Raw genomic sequence first — 15266 nt, 5'->3', positions numbered from 1 at the left:
CTAATAACTTACATAACTTATTTAAAGCAATTTGATAAATTTTACTCACACACAAATACTCAATAATAACTATCCTACTCAATTTAATAAGGGTAAAAGAGGAAAAAAATAAATAAATAAAAGTGGGCGTTACATGTTTCAACTACAGGCGAGTACATACCACTTTCAAATCAGTAAAAGATTATTTTCTTGGTTCTAACTTTGCTGAAAATGTTAGAAGAAGGAGCTGTTAAGACCCCAATCAATAGATTCCAATTCGTATCTCCGAATTTGATTGATTTACGTGTAAATGATAACACAATCCTCTCAGGTATTTATTTTAATTATTAATGTTTCTTAATCTTCAAGTGTATATTAAAAATTATTGATCCTTATGTTTTAATATGTTTATGTTAGTTTTTCATAATATTACAGGTATTGTCAGAAATTTATGTGGTGTGGGTGATATTGAGATTGTTGGAGCTAGTTGGAAAAAAAGAGATAAAAAAATTCTAACAGATTAGTAACTTGAATATAATTAAGAAAACTATAATTATATATTTTTTTGGTTATTGTTTTATCATAAGAATCGATAATGTAAAAGAAAAAAATTAATGAAAATAACTCTAAATCCAATTAGAATGTAAAATGAACAACCTCAATTCCTTGACTTGTTGCCTAATTATTTATTCTAATTCTTAAGAAAAACAATATTTTTTTTTCTTTTCCTCACACCCCACCTTTTTATAAACACAAATAAAAAAGTCAAGTGGTAATATTCATAATGAAATAGGGAATAAAAATATTGGCGATTTAGAATAAAAAAAGTAACCAACTGTATAATAATATAATTAGAGAGTTTCGAATTTAATAAAAATACATATTCAAATTTTTCTCTTTACATTATTAACTTTTGTTAATTTTTATGAATAATTTGGTGACAACAAAGATTACTTTATGAATAAAGTTGGGAGAGATGTTTTATCCTAACTTGTCCTTCCATTGAATGAGACAAGGAAATTAGCAATCTTCTTTAATTAACAGCGACCCTTATAAAGTTAGAAGACATAGCAAATCTAATTCAGATTTTGCCCCATAAAACTAGTTTAACTTATTGTACGTCTTTGTTTAATTACTAATATTCGACAAAAAAATGATCAGCACTTTATAGGAAATTCCAAACAAGTTTATATTCACAAGAAATATGTCAAGGACAAATGATAAAAAAAAATGCAAAAAACTAATAAAGCTTCATTAATTAGAATTAACCATATGTACTCTTGTTTTTAAAATAAATTAGAGGAAGATAACTAACATCTTCTCCTCTATAGTTCTCCGATTTCATCTTTTTTTTTTTCAATTTACCCTAATGGCAAAGGGTTATGACTTATGAGTACTACGGGCAGCTCATAGATTAAACTCTTTTTTCCCTTTCCTCAACAACCTATTCGAACATCTTTCAAAGTCGTGCTTAATTATTAATTAGAGTCTATTCTTTCCCATCAATAATTATTGCGGTCCTTTAATAGTCTCTGGACAAAATTTTAGCTTTTATGCATGGCTATGATAGAGACATTCACATTTGCCAAAATAAATACAAATTGCAAGCCTAGCTTATTCAACACAAATATAAATGCGAACTCTTTTATAATAAATTGTAAATATACATGTATTAGCATCCAACCTTCATATGATAAACATTGGCTCAATAATTCAGTATGGACAATAATTCACACACCAGCATGTCCAATGAGAATAAAAAGATGAAAAGAGAGAAGCAATAATATTGCCAGCATTGTTAGCCCTACCAGCTGCATAAAGTTGTGACCACTTTCATTATCATTGAATCTGTCTTCACTGTCTATATATATTTGAGATCACTTTGATCTTAACTTTTATATGAACAAATAGGCACACGCAAGATTGATAAACTTGTTTTTAATTAATTTGTACTGTCTATTATGAATCATAATTTATGATGAAATGAAAGTTCTGTTTGTTTGTAAAGAAAAAAAAAATCGATTAGTAATTTTCCAAAAAAGAAAAGTGGGCAAGGACACATATATACCTTTTGAACTTTCCGGAAAATGCACATTGACCTGGTTGAGCCCCAAATGACAAAGATTTTTAACTTTTAATTTGGATAAGAACAAAAATTAAAAGCTCATTCAACAAGTCCCACGGCAAAAATTAATACATATGTAAATATCAGTATAATGTCTGTTATAATAATAGTTGTAAATATTTATGTAATACAATAATTTGATGTGTAATCAGTATTAAAAAAAAGTACTTAACTGTTAGGCTTAAATAAATTAAACAACTAAAAATTTATTCATCTTTTAAAATTATAAATATATTATTAGTCAAAAATTTTAATAATAAACTAAACTCATCCAATAAAAATGTATTTGAGTGTCGTTGTTTTTGTGGTAGGCACTCTGACTCTCTTTGAAGAATCATATGTTGATGATTCTTTTATGAAAAACTTCTCAAATACTCAAATTTTATTTTCTAATTTACTATTAAATGAAATCTCAAAATTCACATAAAAAGTTTATGAACATATTGATAATTGCTATTACATGTGGTTTTTGTAAGTAATTTTAATATAGTGAAAATTTTATATTAGATTGACATAATTTTTTCAATTAGAGTTTTTAAAAATAAAGCAGGAGCAACAATTTAGCCCCGTAATGTTTTCAATATATTCAATAGGGTAAAAGCTCATTTAGTCCATATATTTTAAGATTAATGACCATTTAGTCCCTGTATTTTTAAAAATGCCTCAAAACATCCCTGCCGTTAAAGTATTAATACCCTAACCGTTACTTTTTATTTATTTTAGCTTACTTTTACAATATTACCCTTTTATAATAATTTTTTTGGACATTAATAAAAAAATAATTAAATTACCAACTTAACCCTAAAAATGAAAATAAAAAAATTTATATTAATTTTTAATTGTAAAAAATTGTATGAAAACGACAAAGTGTGCAAATGGTGCTTGCAAAAAAATTAATATAAATTTTATTTTTTATTTTTAGGGTTAAATTGGTAATTTAATTATTTTATTTTTATTAATGTCCAAACAAAAAAATATTATAAAAGGGTAATATTGTAAAAGTAAGCCAAAGGAAATAAAAAGTAAGGTATGAGTATCAATACTTTAACAACAGGATTGTTTTGAGGTATTTTTAAAAATATAGGGACTAAATTGACACTAATATTAAAATACAGGGACTAAATAAGCTTTTACCCTATTCAATAAATGTATAATTTAATCATTTTTTAAAATAAGTAACTAATTTCAAATGGAAAAAAAATATAATTGGATTAAGGACTTATTTGAAAATTAAAAATAAAAACTCTACTACAATATAAAATTGATGAAAATATAAGGGTAATTGAGTAAGGGACATATATAAAAGCAAAACTATATTATTATACAAAATTGATGAAAATATACGGGACATAAATGATTTTTTCTTAATTAAGACCAGGCTACAGCCCAGCGTACCCCACTTGTAGATCCGCCACTGCCTAGCATATATTGATTGAGATAGTGAAAGTTGCAACAACAAGGAGGTATGTATCGATTGATTTAGTTGTTGTGCAAATTTTATCGAACTCGCAAGTGCACGAATCTATTGTAGAATAGATCAATGGTGACGAGTGTCAATCCCATGAGGAGGTGGATTTTAATTATATGTAGAATTAATTTTCTATGAGGGTGGTTAGATTTGTGGTGAAAGTGATTTAGATTATCTTAGAATTTAAATTGGAATGATGGAATTAAATTAAAGTGGAAACTATTGTAATTGAAGCGCTTGAGTATCTGGATCCGCATCAACATGCATCATGGGCTAAATATTCCTTATTAATGTCAATTAAATCATGAGGGAGATTTCCACTCCTCATGAACCACAGTCTAATCAATATGGTGCTAAGGACTTATCGTGCCAAATAATAATAACCTTGTACTAGGGAGCCGATGAAACCAGAGCGGTATTTAGACAATATTATTACTATTTATCAATGAAAATGTTAAAACATCCACAATAATTAGAGAGAAAGATAAAAAATAATTACCCAATAAAGCCCATGACACATGTTGAGACTTCACCTTCAACCCAAGCTTGAAAGAAAATTAGCTACTTATAATTGAACTAGGGGTAAAATGAGAATTTATTAAAATACATAGAAAATAAAAGATGGAGAATGAATTACAGAAAATTGAACTAAAAAATAAATTAAGGGATACCAAATTAGGGGGGAGAGCCCCCTTTTTTATAGATACACTGAGTAGATCATGGTCATCGGATTAAAAATATTTTGGACGATCAGGATTGTGCTACGTCATCAGTCAACAGTACGCGGTTTGACCACGCAGTTTGAATAGTGACACAGTTTTGACCACGTGATTTCAACAGTCAGGCGGCTTGAATAGTGACACGGTTTGTTGTAAATAATCGCGTGTATATGCATGTATCATACACACGATTTTTGGTCCACTGACCTGCTGCCACGTCACCGATCAACAGTACATGAGAATTTTAGTCCAATAAGATCACGACACCTCATTAGTCAATGACACATCATCGGTCAATGCTACATCATCGTTCCGTAAATGTAAACAGTGTCGTAAATAGTAACATGGCCAATACCGTACATGTGAACAATGCCATTTTTCATTTTATGCTCCTCTTAAGGTTTTCGATTGTTCTGAGTTCAAAAATGATGTCCGTTTTACTGTCTGATCTCTCGTTCATTGTGAAATGACCATGATGCCCCTAAAATTACATAAAATACTTAATTAAAATAAAACTCACATAATTAAATTACAAGAGACTAAAATATATAAAAGTATGAATGTTAGTGAAACTTGAAGTATAAAATAACGATTTTCTCCTTTATAAATATACATTTTCTAACACTAACACACCCCCAACCAACTTATTGCTAGTCCCTAGCAAATAAAGCGAAACCAAAATTCAAAAACAATTTTTTTTTAAACAATCGTGTTTATTCAATCAGACTAATGATAGCAATCAAATAAAAGTATAAGCATTATCTCTAGTCTAAAAAAATATTACTCCTACATCAACCGTCCACATGAATTAGCCCAGTAGACTTTGTCACAGCAACTTTCAAGAATGACATGTCAAACTCCAAAATCTGACCGATAGTAGTGACATTCTCAAAAAGAAATTAAACCTAATAAAAATAGTCACTTTAATGAATGGTAAATTAAGAGAAAAATAATAAGGAAGTAATATCACACGCTCTCACCAATATGAAAGAAATATGCCCACAGCTTAGAAATAATACGATCTTTAAGTCAAACAAAATGCTAGTCAACCAATTTATTTTTTTATTTTGTCCTTTTTGTTTATGCACCACTACATCTTTTTAGCCCATATAACTAGTTTCTACTTCAGACTATAACTCCCTAAAATCAAGAAGAACTTTTATTAGGATATAACGTAGGCTATGGACATGGCTAAGGAATGAAGGAAAATAGGAAAAACAAAATATATGTTTAAGAAAAAGTAGAGATATTTTGGAAATTGCAAGGTGCATTTTGCTTATTTATTATTATTGTTATCTTTTCTCTTTTTTTTTTCAAACAACAATTTTTTTTTGTATGGCACAACTTTACTGAACAAGATAATTATTTACATTTTTCTCAAACATAAATAGGTGATGGAACTTATTAGATATCAAGTAATACTCCAAATCGGAGTGGGTCAAGATGATAAGTTTGACAAAGAAATTTTTTTTTAAAGGCTCAAAAGGGTTCACAAAAGAGATGGCTAGAAAGGCTAAAACGGGTCAAAAATAACATTTCCATCGTCTTTTAGGGCTCTAAATAATCTTTCATATCTACTAGTTAGATGGACCTCTAGATGTAGCAACACATTTTTTTTTCTTACATTTTTTTAGAGGTTGACTCAAAAGAAATCTAAATATCGTATATAAAATAATAAACTACTAAGTTGTATGAAGAATGGGCAAAATGGTTACTCTCTAAGAAAAATGACAGGCTCAAAAACTCACTTGGTATTCATTATGACATGTGTATTCCTTCAAGCAACTCATAGTTGTCTCTGACATCAACATGTAGAGTAGGAAATATAGTGTAACATCACTTAAAACCAAAGATAATACAAATACTAAAATTTAAAAGTCATCATGTCATCCAATGTAAATAATCACACAATTTTTTTTTTTTTAGGTTCAAACGACAATCGACCCCCCCAACTTATTCTAAACATGAAAAGAAAATATGCATGCAGAAAGGTGAAAATGATGCAAAAAAACTAATTAGAAAAGTTACATTTAAAATGATAGAAAAAGAAAATAGTTTGTTTTTTAACTAAGAATATGTGTTTCTAAAGTCACTACACTCCATATTCAGCTATCTTCGACTCAAAAATTTGAAAATATATATTTATAAATGAGAAATTAGAATGAAAAGTTTTTTTTTTTCAAACCAAGAAGAGGTGTTTCTAAAGTGACTACACTCCATATTTAGCCATCTTCGACACAAAAAGCTAGCCACAGTTAGTCTCTACAATAAAAAATCAGTAACAACTTAACCAAGATTCCACATTGTCAACTATTCCCTCCCCCCAACTAGAACAATACATTGTCCTCAATGTTTTAAAGGAAAGAAGTGGAGTTTAAAAGACATCACCTGGGTGGTGCAACATAGAAGAAAATATTTACAAGAGGAGAGTTAAATCTAATTTGTACTTCTTACTGCGGCTACTATTACCATCATTATTTGGAGACTCCAACACAAAGGTCCTAGGGTCTGGCTCTGGTCTATAAGCTTGTAACAGATCAAGTAGCTCATTAGCAGTGTAAGCACAAATAAAAAGTTTTTTCGCTGTGGAAGGAATGGAATAATTTTTTATTGCATAGTTAAGAAATGCGAATGAAGCCATTATAAAAAGTTATTGACATTTAACAAACCGATGAATTTCTAGTGAATGTGCAGATGGGTCCAAGATGCTAATGTGATTACCTCTAGAATTGCAAGATCTCTTGGTAGGAAAATAAATGCATCAATATGATTACATACCTAGACAACTAACTCTTCTCCAGTCGGTGAGTCAGACAAACTGCCCAAAGGTTTTAGGGCTCTTGGGATTATGTATAACACTTGGCTTCTTCTGACAAAAGCAGCTTCTGAGACCAATTTTGATAACCCTCGATTACCTCCTCCATACACCAAGTGTAATTTTCTCTCTACTATGCTTCGACTAAGATCTATGGCTGCCTCAAAGAACTCTTTATGTTTGTCATAGTTAAATCCAGAAAGCACGCAAATGTTCTTGAATTGTTTATTTAGAGCAGCTGGCATTAGAATAATTCTAAAAAATAATTTGTGAGTGCTTAACAAAAAATCATATTTAAGAATCTTGATGCAAGTGGGTCACATCTGTGTATGAGGTAGCATGTCAGTGTCAATTAACGCGTAAAGTACATGGCTCGAGAGTCAAAAAGCAAACAGTAAAAAGGAAAAAGTGACAAAATAAAATTATTAAAGACAATAATGCAAATGATAAAACAACAATGAAGTAAAATGATATTTACAGGTAGTTACGACTGTGACTCACATTTTCCTCTAGTTTTACGTCTAGAAATGGCTTGAACGCCCTCTATGGGTCAAGGATAGGCTTCCCATCCAATTTTCTTATAAATTGGTAAACATGGTCGTTTATAGTCAGATTCCCGAGACTATATCGTGCATGCTCTTTCTGGGATAATGGTCATAACTGGAGAATCGCTCCTTGTACATATCCACTGGGATGCGTTTCAAGAGACAAAATGATATCATCCAATGACTCTTTACTAAAATCTTCAAGTAAGGCATTTTATCTTCCATGTTATCAGACACAATTCGTAAAGAACATGATTTTTTTATCGCATCTCATTCTAGCACACTTATGACAAGCAGCATAAAGTCTTTGAGCTCTTCATTTTCTTGCGTAATTTCCTTTACTACAACCAGACATATATGCAATAAAGTTTGGAGGCAACTCACCTGCCAATCGTACTTTGGCTTCAATTAACCAGTGGATGTCAGCAGGTATGCTATTCCTCATAAGCAATCGTATGCATTCAGACCGAGCTTTATAGATTGTAAGGAGGGCATTTTGAGGAAGTGATTGGAATCGATTGTGAAACTTTACTAAAATCTTCAAGTAAGGCATTTTATCTTCATTTTCAACTTCCCAAGAAAGTTCTAAACAGATTTATGGCAAACAAAAACCTTGACCCAATGCTTAAGAAAACATGAACCAAAGGTATAGAGAAGGGTATTGACGCCACACTCAAGAAAAAGATGAGAAGGTGAGTGATAAGTCTAAATTTGGAACACCACAAGAATGTAAATTCTTGATAAGTTCACTAGTTCTCAAAAGAACCAAAGAAAGAATAATCTTTCAAATTCAAAATAACATTAGATCAATTTTACTAAACACACAAGAACCATGCAATTCATCAAGCATGTCATCAAGTCTAGGAATAGGATGTCGATACTTTACAGTGATTTTATTAATTGCACGACAGTCAACACACATCCTCCATGTTCCATCCTTTTTGGGCACTAGTAAAACTGGTACTGCACATGGACTCATGCTCTCCTTCACATATCCTTTTGCCAAGAGTTCTTCAACTTGCCTTTAAAGCTCCTTTGTCTCCTCGGGGTTACTTCTATATGCAGGTCTATTAGGAATGGTAGCTCCAGGGACGAAGTCTATTTGATGCTCAATTCCCCTAATAGGTGGCAAACCGTTAGGGACTTCATTTGGAAACACATCATCAAAGTCCTGCAAAAGAGTCACAATAGCACTAGGCAAAGAAAAGTTAAGCTCATTAGTGTGTAAACAAGCCTCTTTGCACAAAAGTACAACGATAGGCTGTTTTGAAAAAAAAGCCCTCTTAACCTCACTCTCTTTTGCAAACAAGTTCACTTGCTGCCTCTCTTTTCTCTCAACAATATTTTTTTGTATCTTTTCACTTGCTTTTCTCTCAATCTCTCTTTCTTTTGTACTCTCATTTTCATTTTTTGTATCACTCTCTTTTTTTATTGACATTTGATCCTCATACACTTGCCTAGGTGTTAATGGTACAAGAGTGATTTGCCTTTTATTCATTACAAAAGAATATCTATTTAAGTATCCATCATGTGTCACACACCTATCATATTGCCAAGGTCGACCCAAAAGAATGTGTCCAGCATGCATGGGTACTACATCACATAGAACCTCATCCTTGTATCTCCTAATAGAGAATGAAACCAGCACTTGTTTATTTACTTTAACTTCCCCACAATCATTCAGCCATTGTAGCTTATATGGCCTTGGATGTTTCAAAGTTTTCAAATTTAATTTTTCAACTAAACTAGTGCTAGCTACATTAGTACAACTTCCTCCATCAATTATCATACTACATACCTTATCTTTGATGTGGCATCTAGTATGAAAGATGTTATCACGTTGTACCTCCGCATCCTCTTTAACTTGCATGTTGAGAGCACGCCTAGCAACCATCAACTTACCATCAACAGGATATTCTACACCATCATTAGCATCCTCCAAAGGTGGCATAGGATCATCATCTGATTCACTCTCGATTTCAACATCACCATTATCCCTCAAGATCATTACTCTTTTATTTGGGCATTGAGATGCAATATGACCTGTCCCCAAACATTTAAAACACTTAATATCTCTATTTCTAGAGTGTTGGGAATTAGATTTACCTTTACTTTGGTTGCCTCCCTCTTTATGATCCTTGATTGGCTCAATCTTAGGCTTTGAAACAACCTTTTCATCTTTGCTCCATTTTGACTTCCATGAGGAAGATGAACCCAAATTGGTTCTAGTGGAACCTTTCTTTTTCAATTGTCGTTCCACTTTCATGGCCATGTGAACCATGTCTTCCAACTCAACATAGTGCTGCAAGTCAACCACATTAGCAATATCTTGATTTAACCCATGTAAAAATCTTGCCATAGTGGCCTCTCGTTCTTCTTCAATGTTGGCTCGAATCATGATTATTTCCATCTCCTTGTGGTAATCTTCCACACTTCTAGAACCTTGTGTAAGACTTTGAAGCCTTTGGTGCAGCTCCCTATAATAATGACTAGGAACAAATCTCCTCCTCATAATGGCCTTCATCTCCTCCCAAGTGTTTATAGGCCTTTCACGATTTCGTCTCCTACTCAAAACAAGTTGATCCCACCAAATAATAGCATAATCAGTAAATTCAACAGCAGCTAGTTTTACCTTTTTCTCCTCAGAGTAGTTGTGGCAATCAAATACTAGCTCCACCTTTTTTTCCCACTCTAAATAAGCTTCCGGATCATGTTTACCTTGAAAAGAAGGAATTTTCAGTTTTATACTCCCCAAATCACGATCTATACGTCTTGCCCTTCTATTATCTCTTCCACGCATGTCAACAGTGGCCTGGTCATCAAAATCATCTACGTCATCGCCATCTTCTTCTCCCATGACAGCACGCCCTTGATTACCTCTTACATTAGGAGCTATTGGTTGTTGCCCCCTTTGTAGATTGGCTATGGCAGTGTCTTGCCTCTCCAATTTGTCACGGATCTCTCCAAACATCAGATTCATGTGCTCAAATTGTTGTTGCATGGCTTTGAGCATGATTGATTGGTCTATAGCTTCTTGATCTTTTGACATATTTGTGATCTGAAAAAAAAAATTGTTAGCAAAAAGACCTCACAACACTCCCTCACGTATTTCACTCAATTTTGATGTCACTTAACTCTCGTGTTTAACACACAAATTGCCTTTTACCACACTTAATTCTCTCTTTCAGTTCTTTATTGAACTAAATAAACAAAATCAAGAAAAAAAAAACCCAAGTGGCACACCAAATATGACAATCCAGCACACTAACAAAGAAAAGAAATTAAGAGGACACAAAGAATGAAAAGGAAATTGAAGAAAGGAAAGCAAGCAAGCAAAGCAACACAATTGATATGTGTAAACTATGAAAGTAGAAATACTTGACTCTTTTTTTGTAATCTTTTTTTTTTTGTACGTTTTTTTTTTTTTTTTTTTTTTTGATAATCAACATTCAAACCTGATTAGAAACTAGCTCTGATACCAAATGATACGAATCCCACAATGAAACTTTCAATCCTACAATTAATTTGTAGTTTCAACTTCCCAAGAAAGTTCTAAACAGATTTATGGCAAACAAAAACCTTGACCCAGTGCTTAAGAAAACATGAACCAAAGGTATAGAGAAGGGTATTGACGCCACACTCAAGAAAAAGATGAGAAGGTGAGTGATAAGTCTAAATTTGGAACACCACAAGAATGTAAATTCTTGATAAGTTCACTAGTTCTCAAAAGAACCAAAGAAAGAATAATCTTTCAAATTCAAAATAACATTTAATCTCCTTACATACCAAGGTTGCTGAATTTAAATAGGCTAAAAGGAACCCAAGATCCTAAAAATATAAATGGAAACATTGGAACAACCCTCCAAGTAAGTTTGTCAAAAAATGTTTCAAAAGTCTTCACCAACCCACCATGATCAATGCTATCTTTGACAAACTTAATGCTAGCCTACTATAATTAATGCTATCATTGACAAACTTGAAACAAAACAAACAAATAAGTTGAAAAACAAAGGATTCGTTGAAAATCCCAAGTCTGAACAAGCTGTAAAGAATTGGTCATAACTCCTTCTAGAGAACTCCAAATCCAACTTTGTAAAATTTATTGGAAAGCTAACTTAATTATCTTTCCAACGGTATATAGCTTGCATTTTAATTCTGGCTCAATCAATACAGTTTTTATTCCGAATTTGACCTTTCTGCATTTGATACAACTTGTGTATTTGGCTGCCCAATGACTTGAATAATGCCCACAATGCCTTGTCTTCTCTTCAAGCCCAATTCATGATGTCTTGCATCTTGAATTGCATTTTCAATCCATATTTTCTCAATTAATCCATTTAAAGCAGCTTGCATCTTTTTGGCTCTTGCTCTTGTAATTGGGCCTCCATGAATGTGCAAAGGATCACTTGAAGTTTTAATGGTCCCTTGATGGTTCTCATCAGAATCGATTGTGAAACTTTACTAAAATCTTCAAGTAAGGCATTTTATCTTCCATGTTATCAGACACAATTCGTAAAGAACATGATTTTTTTATCGCATCTCATTCTAGCACACTTATGACAAGCAGCATAAAGTCTTTGAGCTCTTCATTTTCTTGCGTAATTTCCTTTACTACAACCAGACATATATGCAATAAAGTTTGGAGGCAACTCACCTATCAATCGTACTTTGGCTTCAATTAACCAGTGGATGTCAGCAGGTATGCTATTCCTCATAAGCAATCGTATGCATTCAGACCGAGCTTTATAGATTGTAAGGAGGGCATTTTGAGGAAGTGATTGGAATCGATTGTGAAACTTTACTAAAATCTTCAAGTAAGGCATTGACCTCATCGACTGATTTGTCAATATCAAAATCCAAACCAAAGTGAGTTAAACATGTTTGTAAATGGTCATCACTAAAGTTTGAAAGAAATGTATTATCAACTAATGCTTCTATTAAATCCACATAAACAATTCCATTAACTACATTATGAGGTTGTTTGGTAATGTTCAAAATGTTTAGCTCCATAGTCATGTTGCCAAAGGACAATTGCATATTTCCAGTTCTGCATTGAATGTGAGTATCGGCAGTTGCCAAGAAAGGTCGGCCTAGAATAATAGGGATGTACTTCCTTGAATCCTGTATTGGTTGAGTGTCAATTACAATGAAATCAATTGGAAAATAAAACTTGTCTACATGGATAAGCACGTCCTCCACAATACCACGAGGTATTTTCGTGGATAGATCTGTAAGCTGTAACACCACTGGAGTTGGGTGTAATTCTCTCAGTTCAAGTATCACAAATACTTAATAAGGTAATAGATTTACACTAGCTCTTAAATCCAACAAAGTATTCTCAATTGTGTGGTTCCCTATACTATATGAGATAGTGGGGGAGCCTGAGTCTTTGCATTTTAGAGGAATTTTGTGTTAAAATATATAATTAACGTTTTCTGTTAAAAAAGTCTTCTTTTGAACATGAATATTTCTCTTTTTAGTACAAATATTTTTAAAAAATTTGGCATAAGATGTCACTTGTTTTATAGTATCAAACAAAGAGATGTTAACACTTACCTGTTTGAAGATTTCAAAAATCTCACCTGTGGATTTTTCTTTCTTTCCTTTAGCTAACCTATGAGGAAAAGGAGCTTTGAGAACATATTCTCGTGGGTTGGTTTCTTTTTTCTCCTCCGACGGTGAGTCTTCAACATTTACAGGTATAATTTGATTTGTTTTCGTCAACGGCATCGCCACTTTGCTGTCGACTTCTTTCCCTTTTCGTAAGGTTATGACGACTTTGATCTCTCCATGCTGCTGTGGTGAACTGGTACTTACTTCATGCACTCCTTTAGGATGAGGTACTGGTTGACTTGGAAACTTGCCTTTCTTAACAGTCATTGCCAAGATCTGAATTGAAGAAACAAGTTGTCCCACCATCTTCTCGAGGTTTCAAACTGATTGGGCTTATGAGTTGAAGCCTACTCTCATCTCATTTCATAGTTCATCAATGGTGCGGTTCTGTTGCTCAATCGTGGAGTAAGTAATATTATTGAGATTCTGGAATGCATCCACCCATGGTCTGGGTTGAGAGTAATTCTGGTTTTGATTGTATGGTCTAAATGGGGGATGAAAAACTTGAGGAACTTGAGGAATTGGTTGCATTCTAGTCCATTTTGTTGGAATCCTTGAGACCATGAAAAATTGGGGTGATCTCTCTATTCAGGGTTATGTGTTGGAGTATGGGTTGTAATTTGATGGTTTTCTCATTACACCTATGGCATTGGCTTGATCTGAGTATGAGTCATGGTCATATGGTTCTGTTGATTTAGCAGTTGTTAACGATACTATTTGTCGAGAAAGACCTTCAATTATCTCTTTAACTTCTTTAATTCCCAAACTCGACTCGCCAACGTGAACCTCATTCACTCCCTTAATTTTTTTAGTATTCCTAAGTGATCGACTCCGTTGTTGGGAATTATTCGCTTGTCGCTGGAATCAATCCCAAATCTCTGATGCACTTTTGACATTAGCTCTCCTCCACTTATTGCCATTAGTTATTCTTCCACATGCGGCTATAATCCCTCAAAACAATATTGGCATTGATGTCATTTCTCGTACCTATGATGTGGATACTTCAAAAGTAGCCCATTGAATCACTCCTATGTTTCGAAAAATTGATCATCTTCTCGTTGGGTAAACTCTGAGATTTCCTTGCGAATAACATTGGTTTTATGCACTGGGAAGTATTTATTCAAAAATTTTATTACCATTTGTTCCCATGATGTAATGCTATTAGCAGGCAATGTATTGAGCCATGAACGAGCTCTATCCTTTAAAGAAAATGAGAATAATCTAAGTTTAACATCATCATCTGAAAAATTCTCATATTTAAAAATTTGGCAAACAACATGAAAATCATTCAAATGATTATATGGGTCCTCATTTTTTAGGCCATAGAATATTGGGAGACAATTTAGCACACTATGTCTTAATTCAAAACTCCTAGCAGCTACATTTGGGTATCTTATGTATGATGTGCTCAAATTAGCTAAGGGACTGAAGTAGTCCTTAAATGGCCTCTCCTGTGGTAGTGGTTGTTGTTTTTGTTGCAAATCCATTTCAATTTTATTTTATTGCAACGTGTTTGTGTGGGTGCAATGTTTTTTCGAGTTCAAGGTCTATAGGTTCAAGATTAGGTAATAATGACCTTCGACCATGCATGCAAAGAACACAAAAAAAGGGGAACAAAATAAATAAAAATAAAAAAGGAGAAATTATGATACTAACCTTATCACGCTGTTACAACCTTACTATGAAAACACACTAAAAAATACGTTAAATAAATTAACCAAAAATTAAAATAAATTAATAAGATAAATGAAAAATTACAAAAAAATAACTTGAAAATTAAATTACAGAATTTTAAAGAAGATAAAAAGAAAATAAATTCTTACCTCAAAATGTAGATTCACTTTTTTTTTCTCTTTTTGTTTTAGATAAAGAAAAAAATTACAAAAAATAATTAAAAGAATTTATTTGTAAAAATTAATTTTACAAATTAAAATAACTTACCTCCCTGGCAACGACGCCAAAAACTTGTTGTGCAAATTTTATTGAACTCGCAAGTACAACA

General features: G+C 32.5%; 1 protein-coding gene across 1 annotated transcript; it reads right to left on the bottom strand.

Moving 5' to 3' along the window:
* Positions 1-9658: 9658 nt before the first annotated feature.
* Positions 9659-11115, bottom strand: LOC112096986. The gene is made up of 3 exons (XM_024181244.1): positions 11107-11115; positions 9758-10709; positions 9659-9663 (listed from the first exon to the last, which is right to left on the bottom strand). Exons 2-3 carry the CDS (start codon positions 10698-10700, stop codon positions 9659-9661), a joined length of 948 nt encoding a protein of 315 aa, XP_024037012.1. The 5' UTR covers positions 10701-10709; positions 11107-11115.
* Positions 11116-15266: the final 4151 nt, after the last annotated feature.

Source organism: Citrus clementina, unplaced genomic scaffold (genome assembly GCF_000493195.1).
Source record: "Citrus clementina cultivar Clemenules unplaced genomic scaffold, Citrus_clementina_v1.0 scaffold_7, whole genome shotgun sequence".
Taxonomy (NCBI): Eukaryota; Viridiplantae; Streptophyta; class Magnoliopsida; order Sapindales; family Rutaceae; genus Citrus; species Citrus x clementina.
The sequence above is the reverse complement of the archived record's forward strand: the minus strand, read 5'-3'. Positions and strand labels throughout refer to the sequence as shown.

What these genes read in the sequence shown, in the direction of transcription:
- LOC112096986 (XM_024181244.1), bottom strand. Translation starts at nt 10,700, where the DNA reads ATGTCAAAAGATCAAGAAGCTATAGACCAATCAATCATGCTCAAAGCC.